Source organism: Crinia signifera, chromosome 4 (assembly GCF_055691185.1).
Source record: "Crinia signifera chromosome 4, ASM5569118v1, whole genome shotgun sequence".
Taxonomy (NCBI): domain Eukaryota; kingdom Metazoa; phylum Chordata; class Amphibia; order Anura; family Myobatrachidae; genus Crinia; species Crinia signifera.
In genome coordinates, this window is record NC_139220.1 from 319,222,898 (window position 1) to 319,250,108 (window position 27,211).

General features: G+C 46.1%; 1 protein-coding gene across 1 annotated transcript in view; it reads right to left on the reverse strand.

Moving 5' to 3' along the window:
* Window positions 1-560: 560 nt before the first annotated feature.
* The window catches only part of LOC146072854 (protein mono-ADP-ribosyltransferase TIPARP-like), a 40,504-nt gene continuing 13,853 nt past the window's right edge, over window positions 561-27,211 (reverse strand). The window contains exons 2-6 of the mRNA XM_083180041.1: window positions 6,171-6,603; window positions 5,893-6,058; window positions 4,037-4,224; window positions 2,793-3,056; window positions 561-1,365 (exon numbers count right to left, since the gene is read on the reverse strand). Of these exons, the coding sequence (XP_083036167.1) occupies window positions 921-1,365; window positions 2,793-3,056; window positions 4,037-4,224; window positions 5,893-6,058; window positions 6,171-6,592 (1,485 nt within the window). The 5' untranslated portion in view covers window positions 6,593-6,603 and the 3' untranslated portion in view covers window positions 561-920. The remainder of the gene's footprint in view (window positions 1,366-2,792; window positions 3,057-4,036; window positions 4,225-5,892; window positions 6,059-6,170; window positions 6,604-27,211) is intronic.

A 27,211-nucleotide genomic window follows, 5' to 3' on the forward strand; every position in this document is an offset into this window, starting at 1 on the left:
TTTGGTGCCCCTGGGAGCGGAGCCACAAGGTAGGAGAAGGCGGTGCTACAGGAAGGAAAAGGAGGAGGCACCAAGCAGGCTGCATCATACAGATGGAAGCCGGGAGTCCCACTGATGGAGACTCTGCAATGAGGTAAGAAGGAACCGGGACTGGAGAAGCTGCAGCATTACAGCCAGAAGGCACCATCATGTAGTAGGGGTCAGCTGCCGGGACCTCCGGGAGAGGTGGAGCGGCTGCACGTACTGTAATACAGCTCGCACCCTGCAAAGCGCAGAGGTTGTCCTCCTGTACATCAGCACCTATCATGTTTGGGGGAGCGAGGAACATGAAATAATAAGAGACATTTAGACATTCACCACTATATGTCTCTCTATCTGACACTGGAGTATCTTATTCAGCAAAAACTTATTCTGCGTGTAAATAACTAAGGGACATCTACTGGTTGAAGGTTTGGACTTAATAACTAGTATTATTATAATTTATTATTATTATAATTTTATTTATAAGGCGCCACAAGTGTTTCGCAGCGCCGTACAAAGGAACAGTACAGGGAGAAAAAAACAACATTACAGTAAATAAATAACAAATATAGAGTACAGGTAAAAAAAAGTAATGAGGACTTGATCAATGGACTATTGGGGGCTGGTGGCCAAAGATGGAGATGAGTATGTGGAGGAAGATGGTCACTGAGTGTTTGAGTATGGGAGAGCCGTGAATAAAATGTGAAGAAAAGGCTTTGACGGCAGAAGGGCCCTGCTCTGAGGAGCTTACAATCTAGTAGTGCCAGAGTTGTCTACACGCCAGTACACCTACTGTTGGATACGGTGATGAATGGTTTGTCAGCAAATATACAAATGAAAGACGATGAAAGAAGATGGAGGGTGCGAAATAATGAAAGAACGGCCCTGGGAATAAGGGTCTAGTCCAGTAGGACCACGTTCTGCACCTCACGGTAGTTGATGAGAAAGGACGGGTAGAACTGGTCATTATCGAACACAACAAATATGTTTGGGTTTTGGAGTTTGTTCACACAAGAGTCATAGAGGAGACTTGCTGGGTCCTCAGCGCTTATAGGTGGTGGACGCAGGTACGAAGATTGGCCAACAGAAGGGCGCCCCGGTAGCACCTTGGCGAGGAACATGAATCGGTTCCCATCCACGGTGGCATGAGAATAGTCATGAGAATACCGGGCGTCCATGGCGAAGTAGCAGCCTTTACCAAATGCAGTCACCCTGCTCACACGAGGGTCAAAGTTCTGCTTACAAATGGCCTCTACGTTGGCCGCCTTTGTGCCGTGGAAAAGATATCGTTCCAATGTGCTCTTCTCTGTGCCGCCGGGACGCCGAGACATGTAGGCCCTCTTCCTGTAGGAAGGAACCACAAATGTAATTTCTTTTCATTTAATCCAATTGCAACATTGTGTAACTGCTGCTTTGAGGTTTAACACTGTTCACAACTAAAATAAGCACCACAGAACATGAAGACATGGGGACATCTACTAAGTGTAAACAGGAAGAGGAAAAGGGCTGCACTTCTCTTAGGATATTCCATTATTAGAGAAATACATCTGGGAAATGCTAATAAAGTAAAGAAGCAATAAGATGCTTTCCTGTCTCCAAGGGTCAAATTCAGATCTGATCAATGGGCTGTGAATCTTCTAGAATAAGTCTCTCTAGTGATATCAGTGGCCCTCCTTTCCAATGGTGGGGTGCCGCTTTGCATTTTTGGTGCCCTGGCATTTTCTCAGAGTGTCCCGAAAACACAGATGGCACCCAGTCATTGGATGGAAGGGCCAGTGATATCAGCAGTGGCCTCCATCTCCCCATGGCAATCGCAGTGACAAATTAGTCTAGACTTAGTCTAGAATATTCACAGCCCACTGATCAAATCTGAATCAGGCCCTTGGAGACTTTGTTTATTGCAGATCATCTTAATAATTATTTTATCGAGGGGAAGGGCCCACAATTAAGTTGCAGGAATATTCCGAAAAAAAAATGTAATAAGTGCATCCTAACAAATTTAAAAATAAATAAATAAAAAAAATAAAAGTGGATAAATTAATCCAAGGATACAAACAAGCTTGAAGGAGTGCTGGTAGCACCATTAATATAATTATTCAACCAGTCACCAGCTATAGTAGCAATTCCAGAGGACTGGAAAAAGTGGGAATGTAGTACCACTGCACAAAAGTGGAACCAAGGAAGACATAAGCAACTACTGCCCAGTGAGCCGCATATCAGTAGTAAGGAAATTGATGGAAATACTCTAAGAAGAAAGAGTTGTAGATTAGCATCAACAATGAGGTCGACAATGGGAAGGCCGACAGTCAAAAGGTCGACATGAATTTTCAAATTTTTTGTCCCGAATTTTTACGTAAATCGACATGTACCATGTCCCCTTGCATGGCTCGCTGCACTCACCATGCATTGGGCTCCCTCCACACCCTAGTGGATGGTAGGGCATGAAATACCACCTGTCTCCACATGTTGCCTCAAATAAAATGTGAAAAACTCATGTCGACCTTTTGACTGTTGACCTAGCCATTGACGAACTAATGCTTGCGTCGGTCTTCCAACCCGATTGACCTTAGCCATGTTGACCTATTTCATGTGTTGACCTAAGCCATGTTGACAGTCTGTGGTTGACCTAATGCCTATCGACCTTATATGGGTCAACCCAATGACCCATACCTGTCAAAAGATGGACGCACACGCAGGCAGGTTACTGGTGGTCTCATTCCCAGGCCTTGGGCCAATATCAAATCAAATATTATTTATGCCATCAACCTCACCTGAGATATTTCTCCCACTGGAAGTAGTTCTGTATCCGGTGGATCTGGTGGATGATATAGCTGTGCTCCGGCATTGTCTTGTGGAAGTACCTATACACAGCCGAGTACTCTCTGTCGGCAAACGTCAGCTGGATCTTCTCGTAAATGAGCGAGGTGTCTGTTATCAGCCAGGTGTCGGGGTAGATGCTTCCAGCAGTGCTGTGCTGGTTCCACTGTGCAGCTGAGTCCGGGGAGCGAACAGGGGGCAGGCAACTAGAGAGTGTCCTAAAACAGCCAAAAAACAGCTATTTAATGACAGTTTCTATCAGTCATTTCCAGCAGAATTTCCCCTTCCATTCTAGTGACACAGATCTGTGTTTGTCATTTTTAATTTATTTTGCTGTGAGTTTTAAGCAGCCCTGAAACACTAGATTTACTGACTCCAGTAGAGCCAGCAATAGAGATTGATGGCAGACAAGAACCATTCGTCCCATCTAGTCTGCCATTTTTTTTTACCATATTGTTACCTCAACCCCCTAAGTGATCCTTATTTCTATGTAAGGAAATCCTTATGTCTATCCCATGCTTATTTACTTTGTTCTACCCTCTTACCTAGCCTCTACCACCTCTACTTAGAACAAGATTTATAGATCCAGAGGAAAGAGATGCCAACTGCTTCCCTTAGCTTTCTATGCTTGATTTATCAAAGGCCATTTTCACCATTATCAGAGGTCCTGCTGTGCAGGGGTTGTTGGAATAACTTTTTCACACACAATTTCTTCATAACCACACAGGGCAAATGCAGGTCACTTACCAATAACGTTATTATTTACAGTTAGGCACATTCTGGCATTAGAATGGCATCCAATCATAACAGACGTGGGTGTGTCACACATGGCCCAATAAAAAATGTCCCTCTCAAAATTGCCACCGCCTCCTCTAGCATCCATAATAGCTGTCTAATCTGAGGCAGTGCCCATTTTGGGAGAGACATTTATAATGGGGGCAGGCCAGACATGATCGCAGACAAGTATCTTCAGGTCCCGCTAGTGACATAGCAATAGTCCCCGCAGCCCCCCAGCACCTAAGACCCACCCAGTCCCTCCAAGCTGCCTTTTGTCAATGATTTAATACTGCTACAGAAAGTACTGTACATCTTTTTTGGATGCAGGTAGCAAATTTTAACCAACATTTCTCTCAGTCTGGTGTGTAACCCATAAGTTGTTCTACCAACGTTTGTAGAATCAGGTCTACCGCCTTCTCACCAGAGCTTTGATGTCATTAACGCAGGAGATCTGAATTCCGGTCTTCTCCTCATCCTCCTCTCGGTGCCGGTATCTAGGTTCGTTTGGACCATGTTCCTCAGATGCAGAGAATAGACGAACCTGGCACTGTTAAAGAAGACCTCTTCACAATTGTCCATCAGGCCGTCTTCTATGCACTTCAAAAAGTCCTGCATGAGGCAAGAAAGGATGGACAGGAAAACAGTGACTCAGTTATAGAAAAGAAGGAGACCAGAACAAGTGGGACACGGGGCGTGCCCATGGTCCATAAAAATACTTATCTGTTGTATTTTAATATTTATAGCATAGAAGTGACATCACCACTCTTATATACAGTATCGCCTTATGTTTAAGATAAAACAGATCTATCAGGCGTCCCCTTGGCATATGAATGATTTGAGACATGCCCAGTACCTTACCACAAACTGGGCCGGTCCTGAGCATCTGACACCCAATAATATAAATTTTACATTTGGGCCCTCATTCTGGTCTGATTGCTTTCCTGCGCGTTCGCACAGGGGAGCGATGTGTAGTTATGCGCACGTGCAGCGGGCATGGCAGATTGATTACTCGCAGGCACGTTCACACGGAGAAGTGTTGGCGCGTGGTGTGGGGCGGCGGCCACGGGCAGTGCCCATGGGAATGCCCAGCGTTTAAGGTGCGTTCCCATGGCAATTCAATGGATGCCAGCTGCCCACCCTCTTCCTGTACAGGGGCACCACAGATCTAAGACACCAGACAATGTCTTAGATCTGCGAGCGCTAGAGAAACCATTTGATGGTCTCCGGCCATCGAATGATTTCTGCCCCGCACGCAATTCACATGCGTATGGGGAGATTTGCGTTGTGAGTGTCAAGTGGACCTTCGCGCGGGCAGCGTTCAGCGTGTAGGTCAATCAGAATGAGGGCCATGGAGAAATTCATCCAGGCGTGTTTGATTCACCGGTACACACACTACAGGAAGTGGAGTAGGTTCCACTGGCGTATTATTTACCCTTCTCCTGATTCCCTAGGGCCCCGCACCACACATGCTGGATCCATTTCTATTATCCACCCCTTTGGCATCCCCCATTGGAGGCAGCAAAAAATGGCACAGAGCCATTTTCCCTGAGATCGGTGCATGCGTATTACAGTCCCTAATTCTCAGACTCCACAGTACTGATGGCTAGAGAGCAGGAAGCCCGTACGGAGGCGGCTGCACACAGGCCTTCTCCTCTCTTAAAGCACTACTTTTGGTTGAAGGCGTCTAAAGATAGTCAAAGAGGTCTAGAGCAACAGTGACGGGAGTTAGATACAAGCGGGAGATCGACGGAGAATAGGTCACAACGTCAGGTTTTTTTGGTGCAGCCGAACTTGGTTCGTACATTACTATCCAAGTGGGCATAAAGTGCGAGCCATGCGAGACGAAACTGTGCAAATATACAGTTTCCATAGGGACCCCTGTGACATTCCGCATCAAAAAAACTTGTGTAGACATGGTGACTGTTGACCTTGTCTCCATCAATCTCCCGCTTGCGTCTAACTCTCGTCACTGTCAGTGTAGACCCCCGTCGTCTATCTTTAGGCATCTAACTAGAAGCCTTGCACCAAGAGTGGTCGATCCAGTAACTGTTGACCTAGACAGCGTCGATTGCCTATCCCGTAGGTGATTGCTGCTACATGCTATATCCAAGCCAACGTGCACTAAAGTGATTAAAGGACATTTACTGTACATTCTTATACTTGGTCAATAGTGATTCATGGTACAAAGTGAGAAGGGTTCTCACAATGGGCAGGACACTCTGTGGTCCCATGTATAGCTGGATATTTATACATGACAACAATCTCTCCATCCCCTACCGGACCATATTCCTTCCAGACGTCATCTTTGGCCTCATAGTAGTACTTGTAGATGGTATGGAACTCCACTTTGGAACACCTGGAGGTGGAGAGACGACGAACACAATCGAACACTTGACTATTGTGGACCATCATGCAAGTGAGGTCAATTTGGATCTCAAAACCCCTGGGTAGGAAGAGAAGAGCCATGTAGAGGTCATTCATGGGAAAAGAGGAGAAGGAACCAGTAGCAATAGGGTAGTAATAGGACATGAAATGATAAGTAATCCCACACTTACCGGTGTATTCCAGTCACTAGTGCCTTAGCGGGGTCGCTGTACAGTCTCTCCAGGACTTGTTGAGCCCCGTCTTCCATGCTACACCATGTGTTTTCACTTTGGTCCCTTAGTTGCCATACGTATGGTAAAGCCGTGTGATGTTTTGGGCAAAGAAACTGAGGACAACGCCCAACCAGGTAGTTTGAGCAGATGTCTATGTCCTCATACTGGTGTATATGATACACAGGGTTTAAATTCCAAATATTCACCAGTTGTCCTTCATTTGTAATTTCTGGGTTCTCATGGACCACAAGAGCCCCACTGGACTCAGGGTTAGTCTCATTTCCAGATTCCAGGTCATGTAGAGCAGTTTCTTCTCTTGCTGGTTCTAGGCCCGTAACCTCACTTGTAGTTATCAATGGTTTCTTTCGTGGTGGATCCATCTCCTGCAGAACTGATAAACAGAAACACAATAAAATATGGGCAATCTACTATCTAGGCTTAGTGGCGTAATTCTCAGAGACATTGGAGGCAGTGACCAGGGGGCTTCAGCAGTTAAAGGGGCCCCAAATGGAGCTGCTGAACTAGAACAGATATGTCTCCACTCATTTCAAAGTTATTTTCTACAGTCACTGCTAACTCACAAACCCCCTTTGCATGTGAAATAAAGTTTGTATATAAAAGGTAATCTAGACTTGATCTCTGTCGCACATATTCGCACATGCACCCGTGCTAACATAAGCGCTGTGTTTGCAGGCGTACATCTGCCCGCCCACATCACAGGCCAGTGAACAGAAAACATCTTACACAAAAGAGGAATGTACTGGATATGGCCCCAGTGGGGCAAAAGGTCTAACTCCACACCAATATTCTCATTGTTCACAGGGTTAATAGAAACCAAGAGTATTGGATCTCTACATTGGGGGTGCTGCCCCGAACAGTCTATAAGGTTCAATAACAGAAAACGAGGGTATGGGACTATATTTTAGAGGGGTGTTGTGAATTTTTGAAGAAATAGCTTTTTAATAGTATCAGGGCTCGACAAAACCCAGGGGCCAGGTTGTCGTGGTGACCAGATTCTGCTTCCTGGCGACAAGATTTGTGGCTTGCTTTAATGCCGGGCAGAGTGGTGGACAACCCACTCGGCTCTGGCTGTAATTAGATCAGCTCCGCGGCGCGGCTAGTTCAAAACTCGAGGCGGCTCATGAGCCAATCAGAGCTCGTGGTTATGGCAGCCAATAAGGATCTGCAGTGGTAGCTCCTGATTGGCTGTCAGACCACAAGCCTCGATTGGCTTGTGAGCCACCTCGAGTTTTGAAATAGCTGCACCGCGGACCTCATCTAATTATAGCCGGAGCCGGGTGCGTTGTCCACCGCTCTTCCCGGCTGTTGCCGCTACCACACATGGGAGGTTATTCTGGTCGGAGCGGCCAAACGTGCGTACGTTCGCCATTACCGCACGCTAGCCGTACGCGGCCGTTAGGGTTAAGTCCACCCACAAATCAGCCGCTTACGTACGGGCAGAAATACCGTAGAAGGGGAGTGGCGTACAAATGAGCGTACGGCAACATACGCGGACGGGCCAGCCCTTGTACTCCGACAACAGGCGTACAACTGAGCGTACGGCGCCGTGTACGGCCGTCTTTCCTCCGTCTCCCCACCGACTTCTTGCGGAGATCTGAGCGTACGCCAGTTTGCACGGACGGGTCCCTATTGTTTTCAATGGAAAACTCAGCTTATGTCACCGCTCGTGAGAGTGAGCGTACGTCCGTGCACGCTGGCATACCCTTCACATATATGGACCTGCAAATCTTGCCTCTCAACTACTAATCTGACAATTGATTAATTAATCTATTTGTTATTCACTTATTGTTTTCTATTAACTCAATTGTCTTCCTTAATAAAGATAAATAGTGGGCATGGGCTTCAAACATTGCTGAAACATCCTTTGTAGGTGTTAGATGTGGTTTATGTTATTGTATCCTAAATACAAAACCTATGTTAGTATTAGAGTGAACACGTTGACACATGTCGACTTGTGTAGATTGAGTGTGCTACTGCGTAAAGTCTATGAAAGCACGTAGTGAATGTGTCTGTTTATCAAATACCTACCTTAGCGTATAAAAAGATTCTTACCTTAAATTAAACAAACCTTTAAATGTGGAGAAGTATAGAAACATAAGCTTCCAATGTGTTTGCGTGCTGTATGTGTGGCTTGCAGGCAGTGAAATCATGGTTTGGAGTTAATAGACTGCAGCATTGCTTATTACATTCAGGTGTATGTGTTTGAGTAGTAATCAGCGTTAATTAGCCAACTCAGGCGCACGCTGGCATGCGGTATCTGTAGGGGTGGTTTGAGCTGGCGGCCGCCTGTTTGGTGTCCAAAATGAACGGTGCCTTAGTCGATCGTGCGGTAGTAGCACCGCTCATTTTTGGTGCACACCCCCGTGTACGCCCATATTTACGCCCATTTTCCCTCATTATTTCGGCCGCTCCCATCAACACGCCCCTATGCCGCCCCATTACCCGTACACTCGCGTACAGGTTTTTTCGCACGTTGAGACACCGGCCGTAAGCGTTGTGGAGTGTTCGCGCCGGCGCATTAGCGTATCTGCACATGCGCAGATCGTGAAAAACCCCGGGACGTACGCGTACGGCCCGGATGCTCCAACCAGAATAAGGCCCATGATAACAGTGGGGAGGGAGAGGTAGGGAAGAGGAGGAGGGGTAATCCAGCTGTGGCAACAAGCATGTAACCCCAGTCAGAGCTTGCAACCCCTGGCAAAAAGCAACAAGCATATAGGTAAGCGGCACTTGTGGCATAATATGTAATAGGCATTACAGCATGTGGTATTATATGTAATAGTCATTACATTGTGTGGCATAATGGGAATTACAGTGTTTGGGCATTAAGGCATGTGGTATATGAAATGGGCATTAGTGGTATATGTAATGGACATTATGGTGTGTGGTATAATATGTAATAGGTATTATGGTGTGTGGCATAATGTGTAATGGGCATTACGGTGTGTGGCTTAGCATGTAATGGGCATTATGGCGTGTGGTATAATATGTAATGGGCATTATGGCGTGTGGTATAATATGGGTGTGTGACGTGTAATAGGTATTACGGTGTAAATGTTTGGCGCGTGCCTTCGGCACGTACTGTAATTCCCTAAATTTCAAATAAGGGGAATGACGTAGACATGGCAGCGAAATATAGAGGTTAAAAACTATAGAACAGACATACACACATACATAGTGCTCAAGAGTATGGGTCATTGAGTCGACTCACTAAAGGTCGACACATGTCGGCTCAAAATGAGTGAAAACCCCATGTTAACCTTTTGACTGTAGACACTGTAAATCTAATTCTTGTATCGACCATCCAACCATGCCGACCTTCAATGGACAACACAATGCATTTTGACCTTTTGAGTGTCGACCCAACGACCGTATACTGTGCTCAAAAGGTTATATCTTCCAATTTAGATGTCCCCATATAGGTCAGTGATCCTTTGTTTTTTTTAATACAGAAACAAATCTTAACAATATGCTTTAAAGTAATGGTCGGGGAACAGGTGCAAATTACCCCAAATGGGGTAAATATGAAATTCCTGGGGGTAATGGAAATTGGCACTGCTGGGACACAGCCGGGCATGTATTGGAATCTATATGCATGCCCGGCAGCGCGACCGTCCGTTACCCCCAGGAATTTCATTTCATTGTATATAGAATCTATATATAGTTACTATATGCATGCCCGGGTGTGTTTTACAGTACTGTAGTGTACAAGGACCTGATGCAGTGCAGTGCCCTGAGCCCCGCCTCCAAGTCCGCCCGCTTCTTCCGTTGACTGGCAGTAGGATGGTGTAATGGTTAGCATTACTGCCTCACGGCACTCATTGTATATTCTCCCCGTACTTGCATGGTTTTCCTCCGGGTACTCCGGTTTCCTCCCACAATCCAAAAATATACTGGTATGTTTTTTTTTTTCCAAAACAATTTTATTGGGTTTGTCAACAGTAATAAAATGCAAAAGTTAACATCATTGTCGTCTTGGGTACATTCTTTTGTCGTTACATCACAGTTCAACATTGATCACATTGCAATATATCATACATCTTCTCCAATCTGTATGCAAATACATGTTACGTTACTATGCCTTTGACTTAGAGATGTAATTAAGCCCCATCAACTCTCCTATTCTTCTCCCTATTTGTATTGTATACATATCCAGTTAACAATTCACACTAATATATAAAATATTATAACATTTCTTCCCCTAAAACTAACCCCCTCCCTCCCACCTCCCTCCCGCCTTCCAGACTCGGTGTGTCTCAACCTTCCGTTAGTGACCTAAGCAGGTACCAGGTAGTGCCCTCAAATATCTTCATGACCTGTAGTTGTACATCCTCCTCCAATGATCTTATATAAACTCCCCATTTGTTGTGAAATTTCTTTACACCTTCTTCTACCATGGGCAGAGTGGCCCTTCTATCAAAGTACATCAACTGTGTTAAGGCAATTTTAACCTCTTGCAAAAGGGGCTGAGACGGGGCTGTCCATTTTCGTAGTATGACTTTTTTTGCCATTGTTACAGTCACTGTAAGGAATGGCAACAGCTCCGTCCTTCGCCCATGCAAGTTCCAACCAGAAAAGTTGGCACATAGCATTGCCAATGGGTCCTTACATAAGTGCAGGTCACATGTAGTGTTAATAAACATCATCACTCTGTCCCAAAACCGTCTTATTTTCCCACACTCCCACATATGGTGAAAGAACGTAGCATTTGAGCCTTTGCATTTAAGGCATATTCCCAATTCCCCTGGTATAAAATGCTTTCTCTGAGCCTGAGAGATATACGCTCTATGCATGGTTTTAATGTGTACCTCTTGTAACATGGTGGACTGCAGTATTTTCAACGTCTTTTCCATATGTTTATGAAGTGTTTCCATTGAAGATATCCCTGGGATATCCCCCTGCCATTTCGGGACCATAGCGGACCAAACTACTTCTGGTGAGGATGGAAGGATGTCAGCATATAGATACTTCAGTCTGTACGGTCCTGTGGAGCTCAGACTAAACACCTGCCGCAGAGCATCCTGCCTCCCTGATACCAGCATGGGGCCTTTCTTTGACTGTATATAATGTCTAACCTGAAGGTACATAAAGAAATCTCTGTTAGGTAAAGAGAATTTAGCTGAGATCTCTTGAAAAGAGAGCATCTGACCCCCTGGATCAAACACATCCTTGACTGCCATTATGCCTTGCTTCTTCCACCTGTCATACCCTACCTCGGTCATTCCAGGGGTGAAGCAAGGGTTTCCCCAGATAGTGTCGTACCTGGTGTTTTGGTGATCCCTTCCTAAACTTTTGTTAATTCCTACCCATGCAGAATACGTGTCATTAAATAAAATATTTGGTACTCTTTACCTAGAAGGGCGCCCATCGCGACCATCGCGACCATCGAATGCACTAAAAATCGGGTGCGACGCGATGGCCGCGATGGCCGCGATTTCCCATAGGGACCAATGTTAAAAATCAGATTGGACCCAATTTTAGTGTTCAATGCCTCAATGCCCGCGATTTTTACATAGGAAACAATGTTAAATGGGCCACAGAGCCCTAATAGTCACCGTGAACTCTGAAATGGCCCCCACAATTGTTAACGCCACCCCACGATCAACGTCAACCCGAAGCGTGGCGAGCGCAGCGAGCCCGCGAGGGGCGGCGGTACGCGTCCTCCGACCTTTTCATGCCCTACTATCCACGTCGGCGTGGAGTTGAGAATAGAATAGTGTGGCGAGCGCAGCGAGCCACCGAGGCCCGAAGCGTGGCGAGCGCAGCGAGCCCCGCGAGGGGACGCGGATACCTTCACAGTTATACGCGTCCCCTCGCGGGCTTCACAGGTGTCCGTGGCGAAAAGCGGACACCTGTGAAGCCCGCGAGGGGACGCGTTTACCTGTGAAGGTATCCGCGTCCCCTCGCGGGGCTCGCTGCGCTCGCCACGCTTCGGGCCTCGGTGGCTCGCTGCGCTCGCCACACTATTCTATTCTCAACTCCACGCCGACGTGGATAGTAGGGCATGAAAAGGTCGGAGGACGCGTTCCGCCGCCCCTCGCGGGCTCGCTGCGCTCGCCACGCTTCGGGTTGACGTTGATCGTGGGGTGGCGGTAACAATTGTGGGGGCCATTTCAGAGTTCACGGTGACTATTAGGGCTCTGTGGCCCATTTAACATTGATTCCTATGGCCAAATCGCGGGCATTGAGGCATTTAACATTAAAATCGCGGTCAATCACCGTTTTTAACATTGATCCCTATGGGAAAATCGCGGTCATCGCGGGTACCCGATTTTAATGTACCCGCGATGGCCGTGATTTTTTACCCCCGATGCCCGCGATTTCAATCGCTGGCGCCCTTCTAGGTAAAGAGTACCAAATATTTTTCCTGGCCTGCTGTGGTAATTTAGCCCGTGGAACGTGGAGCAACCCTGCCAACGAATATGGACTCATCACATCCCCTTCTAAAGTTTTATGAGTGTATGAGTTTGTTCCCTGGAGCCAGTCTAGGATATATCGCATGAATATTGCTTGGTTGAAAGCCAAAATATTAGGTATCCCCAGTCCCCCATCAGCTCTCTTAAGGTAAGTTTTTTCTCGGGAAATGCGTGGCTTTTTGCCTTGCCATAAAAAGCTGAAGAAGGCTTTATTTAGTTTCTGTGCATCTTTCTTTGATAATTGTACTGGAATCATTTGCATGCAGTACGATATTTTTGGAAAGGCTATCGACTGCAGTACAGTTGCTCTTCCCAATAATGACAATGGCAGAGACCTCCATACCTCTAGCAACCTAAGAATCTCAGCAACTATAGGGTGGAAATTAGCCTCATACAACCTCGAGATCTCCCCAGGCACCTGGATGCCTAGATACTTAATGGTGTCAGTTGTCAGTCTGAAGGGGAAAGCAACCCGACCTGGGATTCCCTTAGCTTTTGGTCCTAGCACCTGTAGGATTTCTGACTTATGATAGTTGATCTTATATCCTGCAAAGGACCCAAAATCATCTATTATTTTCCTTATAGTCGGTAGAGATTCAGGGAGGTTTGAGACAAACAGGAGCATGTCGTCTGCAAATAAACTAACCTTCAGCACCGTGGTCCCCACAGTGATGCCCCTGTACATACAGTCCGTGCGGAGCGCCACCGCCAGTGGTTCCAAAGCCAGAGCGAATAAGAGTGGAGACAGCGGGCATCCCTGTCTGGTTCCCCTCTGAATCCGGAACGGGGTCGATAGGTATCCATTACACGCCACTTGTGTGGTAGGCTGTGAGTATAGGGACTTAATAACATCAACGAAGCCCTGGGGAAACACAAATCTCCCCAAGGTTTCCCATAAATGGTCCCAGGTGACCAGATCAAACGCCTTCTCAGCATCTAGTGAAAGTACAGCCTGGTCACCTGAGCCACCCTTCATCCCTATATGTTGAATTACCGCCAGTAGTTTGCGTACGTTTACCACGGAGTGACGCCCATAAATAAAACCAGTCTGGTCCTCCGAGAGGGTTGGGATCGTTTGGTCGAATGCATTATGGTCGAATGTCATTACATCGAATCCATTAGGTCGAATTGCTAAAAGGTCGACATGATTCTAGGTCGACATGGGAAAAGGTCGAAATGATTCTAGGTCGAAAGGTCATTAGTTCGACAGGTCATTAGGTCGACAAGGTCATTAGTTCGACATTGTGTAGGTCGACATTCACAAAGTCGACATGGGGTTTTTCACTGTTTTTTTACCTGAATGTCAACACAGTCGACATGGACACAGTTTAAAGTGCACTGCATCCCCTCGCATCGCTCGCTGCGCTCGCTACGCTCGGCACACTATTTTATTCTCCCACCACGCCCTAGTGGATGGTAGGGCATGAAATACCGCCTGTCAGCACATGTCGGTTTAAAAAACAGTGAAAAACCCCATGTCGACTTTGTGAATGTCGACCTAGACAATGTCGAACTAATGACCTTGTCGACCTAATGACCTGTCGAACTAATGACCTTTCGACCTAGAATCATTTCGACCTTTTCCCATGTCGACCTAGAATCATGTCGACCTTTTAGCAATTCGACCTAATGGATTCGATGTAATGACATTCGACCATAATGCATTCGACCAAATGACCGCATCCCCTCCGAGATAACCTCAGGCAATACATATTTTATCCTTTCTGATAGTATTTTCATCAACATTTTGTAGTCGGTATTCAACAACGATATTGGCCTATACGAGCCCGGGTCTTCCGGGTCTCTGCCTGGCTTTGGAAGCACCTTAATCACCGCCGAGTTAAAGTATAGAGGGAGCTGTTTGCCCTGAATTATGTCATTAAATACGGTTACTAGTGTTTCACTTATTCTGGGTTTCAGGATTTTATAAAACTCCCCCGAGTATCCATCCGGCCCTGGGGCCTTGAGTGGTTTAAGTTGGGAGATAGTTTGTGTTACTTCATCTATAGTAATTGGCAGCGGTGTAGCTAGGTGCCATGGTGCCCGGAGCAAGGGCATATTTCGCGCCCCCCCCCCCCCCCCAGTAATGATTTAGGGGCGTGGCTAACATGTGTTGGCATGTTACATTTGAAAAGAAAAAACAAAAAAAATAAGACAATATATAAGACACTGTAACGGGATCTGCTGCGCTATATAAGGCACTGTAACGGAATCTGCTGCTCTATATAAGACACTGTAACGGAATCTGCTGCTCTATATAAGACGCTGTAACGGAATCTGCTGCGCTATATAAGATGCTGTAATGGGATCTGCTGCGCTATATAAGACGCTGTAACGGGATCTGCTGCGCTATATAAGACGCTGTTACGGAACCTGCTGCGCTATATAAGACACTGTAACAGAATCTGCTGCACTATATAAGACACTGTAACAGAATCTGCTGCGCTAGATAAGACACTGACGGAATTTTCTGCGTTATATAAGACGCTGTAAAGGAATCTGCTGCACTATATAAGACACTGTAACGGAATATGCTGCGCTATATATGACGCTGTAACGGAATCTGCTGTGCTATATAAGATGCTGACAGCTGTAAATAAATATATATACAGATAAAGATATATCCCCCAAACCCCAAGTTTATTACTATGTTTATTATGAACAACATTCATTAGCTGTATAAAAAAAATCCACCTTGAATAATTGGATAACAGGGCGGCACGGGCCGCAGCAGAACAACTTCTCCTCCTCCAGGCTACAGCCAGCGCTTAGGAAGGATGATGACACTGCTGTAGCCAGGGGGGAGGGCGTGAGCCACTCTGCGTAGCAGAGGCAGGTGACTCTGGGAGGAGTCTTTAGTGCTGCTACGCTGCGCTGCCCGGAAGCCGAACCGAGCAGCAGCAGCAATTGAGGACAGAGAGGAGTGTCAGCCCGCCTTCCGGCCTCACCGTCTGTGACGCTTGGCGGCAGGGACCGGGGCGAGCAGGGCAGGAGACAGACGCCGGGCAGGGCAGCCGCCGGAGCACGCTGCCCGTTAGATAGTATTATACTTGAACTTGTGTCAGTGGCGTAACTAGAAATTTTGTGCCCCCCTGCCAAAAAAAGTTTTGGGGCCCCCATACATTAATTAGAATTTTTTTCATACATATCCTTCCTTTTCACCCATCACTACTTCCCCTCCTATAACAATTATCCCTCCTCCTGTCCCTCCCATCAAAGTTATCCCTCCTGTTCCCCCACTGAACATATAATCATAGAAGTTTCAGACCTGGTCCTGGGGTGGCAGGCAGGCAGGCTCCAGGTGCAGCTGTCCGGACTCCGGACACAGACAAGTTCATGTGATTGTTTGTTTCAGCTCACTCAGACTGTGGCAGCCTTTATAATCAATCTAAAGCCTCACTGTAATATGCTTTACTGTGAGGATTTAGGTTGATTGTAAAGCCTGCCACAGTCTATAAATCAAGTGAAGTGTGGCAATCAGGACTGGAGTGAGAGCGAGATCGGAGGTCACAGAGACAGGCGCAGGGTGCTATGGGCAGTGACAGCACTGAGCGCACCTCATCTCAGCAAGGGAGCAGAGCAGGGAGAATTCCTCCTTGCTGAGCATACCTTGCTGAGCAGCTATCGCCGCCAAGGACTGAGCCCCGGCATTCACCTCCTGCCTCTACAGGTACTGCTGCTGCACTGACACTGCGCCCACGTATGGCTTGCTCCCCCCAGCAAATGCTTGGGCTACGGAGTACAGAGCCATATTTACGCCACCACTGAAATGTGCAGGCAGGGATCATTTGCGGAGAGGGGAGGGGGGGGGGGGGGGGCGGGCCGGCGGCGCCATTTGACCAATCGCCGCCCGGAGCATGAGCTCCGGTGGCTCCGCCCTCCCTACGCCTCTGGTAATTGGCGCCATAATGCGTTCAGCCGCTGTACTTGATATCTGGGGGAGAGTTATAGAAGTCCAGAATTGATCTTTCTGACTCCCATCTATATCGCCCTGGGAGTATAATTTAGAATAAAAGTCACTCAGAATTGCCAACATCTCTGTTCCCTTGTGTGTTCTACCCCCTCCCGGCTTTTGTAAAACCTTAATCAAAGCTGAGGGCCTAGATCCTCGCATTAAATTGGACAATAACCGTCCATTTTTATTGCCATGTTTGTAGAACTGAAAATTAGTGTTGTTTATGTTACGCAGTGTCTGAGATTCCATTAATGCATCATAGTGGGTCTTTGCTTGTAAATACGCGTGTTTGTGGGTCTGGGTGGGGGATGTCTTAAAATTAGCATATGTGCTCGTCACCAAGTCCTGGGCTTTTATTATGTCTCCTGACCTTTCTTTACGGTATTTGTTAACAAATGAGATTATCTCTCCCCTCATCACCGCTTTGGCTGCCTGCCACGTAATTAATGGGTCTGTGGTGTTGTCCCCATTATTAAGCCTATACTCCATCCACTTGGCCTCCAGGGCATCACGAAATGTCTTGGAAGACGCCAGGTACGAGGGGAACCGCCATTGGCGGTGTTTCCCCACGTCCACAGCGGTCTCCACAAGCACCCATATCAGGGAGTGGTCTGACAGGCATATGGGTTCAATGCCCGCCTCAAGCATGCTGCTACAGAGACCCGCGGACAGGAGTAAATAGTCAATACGTGATAAGGCTCCGTGTGCCGCTGACAAACACGTATAATCTCTCTCGGTCGGGTGGAGCAACCTCCAGCTCAGTAGCGCACGCAGGGGGGGTTTCTGAGTACCCAGAAACCCCTCCAGAATTCTAAGGGCCCTAAGCTGAAAGCTGAGGGTTCCCTCTTTCCATGGGTATAAGAATTTTAAAAATCGGCCCTTGGGAACCGGAGATATCTGACTTCAAAGCAGTGGTCCCCATCCAAGCCTATTAATTGCTCTTCCCAGTCAGATATTTCAGGTTCTGTCTAACTTACAGTTTTTCTGAGGGTATATTCCAAAAGCTGGGACTCTCCCTCTTTGATGGACACTAGTAGCTTGTCTCTACTGTCCCCAGAACCAGAGATATCAGCCTTCCAGCAGCTGGTTACTGCTCCAGCTCTACACACCTGGTATGTAGTTTATATACTTGTTGGCAGATTGCTCTGCCTCCTGAACTCTGATCCCCTAGTCCCCAATACCATTTGGTAGGTGGGATTCTCTAGTTTTTACTTCCATTAAAATCTAAGAAATCTATTTCCGGGAACTGGAGATATCTGCAGTCAAGCAAGCTAGAAAATTATGGATAATAAACCCACTCCACTATACACCCCTCCTCTGCATATTAAACATCCTCTACCACCCTGGAAGTTATGTATCAGGGCCCCTTCATTCAGCCCAATGCCCCCTTCTCCCACCCCATCTCCCACCATCTGTGCAGTAAAGGGGTAATTAGTGGAAATTACTGATACAGGCCCTACATGCTGAGCGGTTGATATAATACCCCCTACCATCCGTGGGACATCAAAGCTTCCCCCACCCGTACCGCTGGAGGATCAGTAGGGGCCCCAATACATTGCTATACCCAGGGGTCTACACTGCTGTTGGCGCCCCTGAATGCATGTATATGTATATATATATATATATATATATTTATTTGTATGTGTATAATATATGTGTGTGTGTATATAATATATATATATATATATATATATATATATATATATATATATATATATATATATACAACAATGCTTTCTCACTTGCCAGTGAGAAAGAAAGCACTCTCCACAAAGATTATTCAGTTTTCAAATGCTGAGAAAAAGATATGCAAATAAATAGAAAAAACCTGCTGTTGGTTTCAAAATCAGTCTCCAACGTTTCGGTCACCACTGAGTCAACGGGAGCTCTCCCTTTGTGGATGTTTGTCCCGTTGACTCATTTGATGTTGATAACGCTGGTTGCTTTGTGACTTCTACACTCCATGACTAAGGTCACAGTGGTGACCGAAACGTTGGAGACTGATTTTGAAACCAACAGCAGGTGTTTTCTATTTATTTGCATATCTTTTTCTCAGCATTTGAAAACTGAATAATCTTTGTGGAGAGTGCTTTCTTTCTCACTGGCAAGTGAGAAAGCATTGTTGTATTTACATGGACACAGCTATACCTGTGTTCCATTAAGGCACCCCATCCCATGCATTTAATTGAAGGTGTGAGTGCAGGCTTTGTGGATCTATATATATATATATATATATATATATATATATATATATATAAATAAATTATTATTTATATACATTTGGTCTATCTATAATACTTTAACTGACCCGGCATATAGTGGGTCACCTAAGTGTCCATCTCCGTGCTTTGCTCCGCCCCTCTGGAAACCCCCTTCTGAAAATCCTGCGTTTGCCCCTCCAGCTGTCCACTACATGAAGTTGGGATGAAATTTCCCCTATACCTAGGGTGGGACCTCGAGGCTGTTTCTTAGGGTTGGAGGATCTATCTAATGATGGCAGAGCTACTATATTAAAGTCCCCTCCCACAATCAGGCGTGGATCAGCATATGGATATAATTTCGTCAATAGTCTTGTGAAAAATTTTTTTGAATAGGCATTAGGGGCGTAAACGTTACACAATACATACTTCTCCCCATGTATAGAGGTCTCTGCAATTACAAAACGTCCCTCCGGGTCTTTGATGCTGTTAGTAACCGACGTTCCCAGTGATCTGCGCGATAAAATCGCTACCCCCCTGGCTTTAGAATTATAGGAGGCATAGGCCTCAACCTTAAATCCCATTATACCCAATTTCTTATGCTCTATATCCGTTAGGTGAGTCTCTTGTAGCATAACTATATCCGCTTTTTGTTTTTTAAGATAAAGCAAGAGCTTTTTCCTCTTTATCGGGGAATTAATCCCTCCCACGTTCCACGAACAAAACTTTACAGTAGCCATGTCACATTACTTTCATGATGTGTTATAGCCCTGGACACACCGAGTACTGGTTCCCTCCCCCCCCTTTCCCCTTGCCCACTAAAACATCCCCCCCACATAGGGACAACAGGTCCCTGTAACTTACCCCTCACCCTCCTCCCAACAAATTCCCCTGAGAGTACTAGCTCTCCTATAATCCTAGATAATATAAGTCAAATTGCACGCAGTGAGGGGTAGCTCTTTGAGCCTTCCCCCCACCAACACAGCTCTGTGGTTATTACCTAACCTCCGCTTCCTACCTCCTCGCTAAATTAGTAAAATTATTCCCACCTCCCTGAGCTGTACCCTTGGGCCGGCACCCCTTATGCATAACAAAAATATATAACATTTTAAAACCACAGTCCCCTCAATAACATTTCAATACTTTCACAAGTGCGGTCAATGAACCTCAATAAGACTGGCATTTAGTACGGTAGCATCTAGACCTTTTAGTACATCAATTCCACATTCCCCTCATTACTAGCGAACACACTGTAATACATTCGGATAATTACGCCATCAACTCCTCTCCCTAGTGGGACATCCTCGTCTGCCCCCCCCTATGGTGGGGTATCTGTTGTTTTCTCCATCCGCAGGTACGCCCTAGCCTCCCCTGCCGTGGAGAAGTCCTTGAATGAGTCCCCTTCAAAGACCCTGAGACGGGCCGGGTATAATAATGCAAATTTCCTCTTTTCCCCGAATAGGTGAGAGCAGATAGCAGTGAACTCCTTCCTCGCCCTAGTAACCTCGGCGGAGTAGTCCTGGAATAGATGCAGTTTGTGGCCCTCCCAAAGTATGGTCTTTTGCTTACGGGATGCTGACCATAGGGTTTCCTCGTGCAAATAGTTTAAACATTTAAAGATGGTGACTCTAGGCCTGACATTAACTCCGTCCTTTTCAGGCCCCAGCCTGTGGGCCAGTTCAATCACCATGTCTGCACAGTCACTTTCCACCCCTAATAATGCCGGTAGTGTGTTTCGTATAAAATGGTGGAGGGCAGGGCCTCTAACTGTCTCCGGGAGCCCCACCAGCCTGAGATTTGATCTTCTTGATCTATTTTCTAAATCATCCACCTTGTTTGTCAGTGAGTACACTGTTTTTTGCAGATCAGCGTTATGTGACTTCAATTCCTGCACCTCATGGAAAACTGCTCCTATCTGTGACTCATTGTTGGTAACTCTCTTAGAAAGCTGTGACATGTGTCCCTTCATGTCTTCAATGCTCAGCCTCAATGTCTCTGCTTGTGCTTGAAACATGGGGGCCATAGTTGCCTTAATGGCTCTGACCATGTCATTGTATGCTGCTGTGTCCGCCTCCACTCCCTCATCTCCCGGCCCCTGTAATAAACAGGCTGGAGTGCCTGTAAAAGTCTGTGGCTGCGAAGCCTGGCTGTCCCCCAGTACCTGCTGGCAATTTGACATTGCCGTCGTCTGGCTCAGGTTCTTGCCTGTCTCTGCCTGGGTCCCGTGTCCGGCCGGGGAGGGAGGTGCGGCCGCCATCTTGGGCTGCTGCGTCTGCGGCTTGGCGGGGTTCTTGCGGGTCTGTCTCTTCGGCATGGGAGAGTGAAACCTCACCATGCGCTGCGCTGGGCTCTGCTCCCGGTCTGCCGCCGTCTGTGAGAGTCGGGGACCGTGCTGTAGCAAGGTAGGGGTGCCGTCCTCCTTACCGCCCACGGAGCTCCTGTCTCACGCGGCCGTCCTTGCAGGAGCCGGAACCGGAAGTCTCTAAATATACTGGTATGTTAATTGGCTCCCCCCAAAAAAATGAACCCTAGAATGTCTGTGTGCGCGTGTACATGTGGTAGGGAAAATAGATTGTAAGCTCCACTGGGGCAGGGACTAATATTCTCTGTAAAGCGCTGCGGTATATGTGTGCCCTATATAAAAAACTGATAATAAATAATGATGAGAAAATATAAAAATAATAAACAAAGAGACTTTTTTTCCATAAATTGAGTGTTGGCGTTGTTGGGTTAAATACTTTGCCTGACAGAATGGGCCAGCCAGGAGGATTTCTTTCATTGTTATGAACCTTAGGGGAAAGATACCGTTCAAAAGTTTGGGGTCATCCAGACATTTTTGTGTTTTCCATAAAAACTGACTTTTATATTTGAAATGAGTTGAAAAATGAATAGAACATATAGGGGTATGCAATTTGGGATCACGGCTGTCGATTCCCGCCGACAGCCGTGATCCTGGCCTGTTTGCGCTGAGATTGACCGCATAACAACAGACGGGATTCAATGTCCTGCCTGCCAATGGTCAGAAAGGGGGCGTGGCCGCGAAAACAGCCGTGGATTGTCGATCTGCGGCCCGGATCACGACAAACCACGTCCATTATCGGCAGAACGGGCCCGAGAGCTTCTGAAGCAGGGCCCGATCTGCTGTGATCCCGCATCAATGCTGTCGCCACCAATTCCCACGTCGAAAATAGCTGCGGCACATTGCATACCCCCCCCCATAGTCAAGACATTGGCAAGGTTAGAAATAATGAATTTTATTTGAAACTAGCTGACCCGCCCGGCGTTGCCCGGGAAAACCTTGGGGTTTTTTATTTCCAAAATTGCTGTCAGCACAGCACATGCTGTAGGTGTGTGCTGCTGCTGCAGGAGTGGGGGGATAATAACACTCCCCCCTCCACTTTAGAGGGTTTTTTACTCTACCCGTAATAATTTGGGGGCTCGGCATACCTCTCAGCGGCCCTGTGTATATACAGTGTGTGTATGTGTGTTCTGTGTGTTTCTGTATCTGTGCAATGTGTAAGTTTGTGAGGTGCGCTACGTAAATATGGGTGTGTAGTGTGCTGTGCAGCGGCGTAACTATAGCACCACAGCCCCCGCCACCGCGGGGGGGGCGCTGTGCATGTGGGGGCGCCGGGGGCTGCGGTGCTATAGTTACACCCCCCCCAATCCCCCGCAGACTTACCTATCTCGCTGGTCCCGGCGGCTCCGTTCTTCTGCTGAGGACCACCACAAAATGGCCACCCCCATATAGCACACAGTTCTCTGAAACTGTCTGCTGTATGGGGGCGGCCATTTTGTGGTGGTCCTCAGCAGAAGAAGAATGGAACCGCCGGGACCAGCGCGATAGGTAAGGCTGCAGGGGATTGGGGGGGGTTTGCATGGGCGGCGGGGGATTGGGGGTGCTTGGTGGGGCGGCGGCGGGGGGGCACCCAAAACTTAGTTACGCCACTGGTGCTGTGTGTATCCTGGCAATGTTTGAGTGTGTGTGTTCTGTGTGTTTCTGTATCTGTGAAATGTTTAAGTGTGTGTTCTGTGTGCTTGTTGTACTGTTTTTGGGTGTGTGTGGTAGTGTATGTGGGTTTGTGTTGTACTGTATGTGGTGTCTTATGTGTATGTGTTCTGTTGTGTATATCTGTCCAATGTGTAAGTGTGTGAGGTGCGCTACGTATATATTTGTCTGTTGTGTGCTATGTGTGTATATGTGGTGTACTGTGTGTGTGTGTGTTGTATATGTGTACATATATATATATATATATATATATATATATATATATAACAGATGAAGAATGAAGCGGCACTCACGAGACTTGTCTTAGGTGAAAAAACAACAGCTTTATTCCGACATGTTTCGAGATGTCCTCTCGTCGTCAGGGAACAAACATACTGAATGCACAAGTGGTTTATAAAAGACATAAGACACACCTTCACCAATTAATAAAGCATCTGGGCATTAACCCTATCACGTCAGCTCACCTGTGTAACACAGGCAAGCAGGCGCTTCCAAGGGTAGCTGCATAAGAGTGCATGACGATGTACTTAGTACAATTAATCAGTGCAAAAACATTATTATTGTATACAATGTGAACAGTAATTTAGAAAAAATATAACAAATTCATAAAACACATAAATTTTTATATAAAAACTTTTTTAAGAAGTTTTCTTTAAAAAGGTATACACCTGCAGGATAGGGGACCGATACATAGAAATCAACCATCGATGTTTATATCAATACAACAATAGTGCAGAATGTAAGATTAATTTAATGGTACCACTAGGTCAGGAACTTTGGACATTTATCCAACCCATGACCGTTCTATAATAATGCCTGAGGTTTGTAAAGTTTATCTCAACCCGATACAATTTACAAAAAACAATGTAAACTAAATTTTTCGTTGAGCCCCTTTGGGGACAATGTCTCCAATTTAGCGATCCATCTACATTCAAGTTGTAGAAGTTTTTTTCCCCTGTTACCCCCTCAGATTAGTGGGGGCACATGGTCAATTAACTTGGTACGTAAGCTGGCTACTGAGTGGCCAGCCGTAGCACAATGTCGCGCCACCGGCTGGTCACTGGTGCCCGTTTGGATGGCAGACCTTATTGCCTTCCTGTGGTTTGCCATTCTTTCCCTCAGTGTAGTCTCAGTTTTTCCTACATAAAGGAATCCACAGGGGCAAAAAATTACATATATAACGAACTTAGTCGTACAGGTTATAACATGTCTAATGGGTAGTTTTTTACCACTGTAAGGGTGTACAATGTGGTCACCTATCAACAGGGAGTTGCAAGTGGTACAGCTTAAACAGCGGTAACATCCATTTGGCTTAGTAAGAAAATTAGCAGGCATAACAGGTTTTAACAAATCTGTCACATCAAGTTTCACTAGTGAATCCCTAAGGTTACGCCCTCTGGAATAAGCTGGCATCAAGCGAGTACCTAGCAAACCTGGTAGATTTTTATCCGTGTTGACCACTGGCCACATTTTTTTGACATGTTTGTTGATGGAAGTACTTGAGGTATTAAACCTATTAATCCATGGAATGATTTTTCCATTTTTTTTAGAAGCTGATTTCCCTGCTAGACATGTTTCTCTGGACATGTTCATTATTCGTTTTTTGGCCAGTTTTAGATCTTTGAGGTTATAACCTCGTTGTACAAAGCGTATAATCATGTCGTCTAGAGCTTTTAGTGTGTCTACCGGATCACTGGTGATTCTCCTCACTCGGAGCATATGAGAAAAGGGAAGACCGCGTCTTAAAGGCAACGGGTGACAACTATCATGTGTTAAGATGGAATTACGGTCAGTCTCTTTGATGTAAATTCTCGTCACCAGGGACCTGTCCACAATATTAAGGCTGACATCTAAAAAATGAATTGTGGAATGACTTAGATTGGTAGTGAATTTGACCACATGATTAGAGGCATTGTGTTTATCAAAAATATCTGTCAAAGCAGATTCAGGCCCTGACCAAATAATTAGAAGGTCATCGATAAATCGTACATAGATTTTTAAATCTGGATCGTGAATTATGGAATCAAACAATTGGGTCTCTACAAACCACATAAAGGTATTGGCGTACGATGGGGCCACTGAGGACCCCATTGCACACCCCGATACCTGAAGGAAAAACTGTGCATTGAAATAGAAGTAGTTTTTAGTCAACACTAAATTAAGTAATACAAGGAACAGTTTAGTGGGTGGACCGATGTATAAAGGGTTGTCTACAATCATTTTTGCCACCGCCTGCATACCTAACTCGTGGGGAATACAGGTATACAAGCTGGTGACATCAGCACTGCACAAAATTATACTATCATCCACCGGGCCGATATTGGATAATCTTTTTAGCAAATCATTGGTATCTTGTATATATGATGGAATAGCTTGCACACAAGGATTTAACACGCTGTCCAGGTACACAGAAATAGGCTGGAACAGGGACCCCCTGGCAGAGATGATGGGTCTGCCAGGAGGGTCCTCCAGCCGTTTGTGCACCTTGGGCAGCGTATAAAATAGCGGCACAATGGGATAATCCACCATCAGATATCGTAACAAATCCTTGTGGATATCCCCCTGTTGAGCAGCATTAGCCAACAATGTGTCAAGCTCCTTCTTGTAATCCTTAGTGGGATCATTACCAAGAGGGGCATTGACTTTGGTGTCATTGAGTTGTCTGTAACATTCTTTTACATATGCATCAACAGGTTGTACAACAATAGCTCCTCCTTTGTCTGCCGAGCGCACTACTACATCTTTACGAGCTTGTAATGATTTTAATGCGGTTTTCTCATCAACAGACAAATTGGAATGATTAAACATATCTGATTGCACAATTTCAGGAGCAGACAATAACAATCTAGAAAATGTCTTTAACGTGGGGGAGTTTGTTGAGGGATCAAAGGTAGAGGCAGAAGCCAAATTACGTAACGCCGGTGGTATGGCAGTCCCATTGTCTGGTAAATCACGGTTACCAAAAAAGTCCTTTAAACGCAAGGATCAGTTGAAACGGTGGGCATCCACTTGCCACTGGAACGGGTCATGGTGTAAAGATGGCACAAACGTAAGTCCCTTAGATAATACACTTAGTTCCGTAGCAGTAAGGGGAACCTCCGAAAGGTTAAAGACTAGGCACTCTTTTTCTTCCTTGAATAAGTGCACCCGCTGCCTCTGGTTTTGCCCGCCGTGCCTCGTCCTTTTGGGGCGGCTGGGGGTACCGGGGGGGTAGCTGTGCTCCGGGTGCGCACTCCTAAAGGGATGTTCTCACCGCCAGTAGTTGATGGATGGGAGTCAGTTTCGCTTGCTGAGGTGTTGGAGTCATTGTGTCTGCGGTGACCCCCTCGGCGAAAACGTTGGCGTGGATTAAACTCCTTTGGGCAGTGAGGATTTAACCACTGATACACCATGTTGTTATCGTAATCAAGCTGCACCTTGCGTTGTTTCTCTTTTTTGAACTTGATTAATTCTTTGGTGTACTGCTCAATGTCTTTTTCAATTTTATCAATCCAGTTGGTAGTGGTGTCACTTATGAGCATGGGTTTTTTATCCTTCACAAATACTTAAAGCTTTGAGCGCACTATAGCCAATTCCCTTGCCGACTCCTCGATTACAAGGATTAACAAGTCCATGGAACATTTATTTAATATTCCAATCCATTTCTTGCAAAATGGAGCACTATGGCATCCAATCGTGGGCGTGTTCCGTACACGGAACCCTCGTGGGATATGTTTGTCCCTATCAATGACACCAAAGTCTATGCCCCTCTTGGTAATGATCCCACTAAGGATTACAAGAAGGAGCTTGACACATTGTTGGCTAATGCTGCTCAACAGGGGGATATCCACAAGGATTTGTTACGATATCTGATGGTGGATTATCCCATTGTGCCGCTATTTTATATGCTGCCCAAGGTGCACAAACGGCTGGAGGACCCTCCTGGCAGACCCATCATCTCTGCCAGGGGGTCCCTGTTCCAGCCTATTTCTGTGTACCTGGACAGCGTGTTAAATCCTTGTGTGCAAGCTATTCCATCATATATACAACATACCAATGATTTGCTAAAAAAATTATCCAATATCGGCCCCGTGGATGATAGTATCATTTTGTGCAGTGCTGATGTCACCAGCTTGTATACCTGTATTCCCCACGAGTTAGGTATGCAGGCGGTGGCAAAAATGATTGTAGACAACCCTTTATACATCGGTCCACCCACTAAACTGTTCCTTGCATTACTTAATTTAGTGTTGACTAAAAACTACTTCTATTTCAATGCACAGTTTTTCCTTCAGGTATCGGGGTGTGCGATGGGGTCCTCAGTGGCACCATCGTACGCCAATACCTTTATGTGGTTTGTAGAGACCCAATTGTTTGATTCCATAATTCACGATCCAGATTTAAAAATCTATGTACGATTT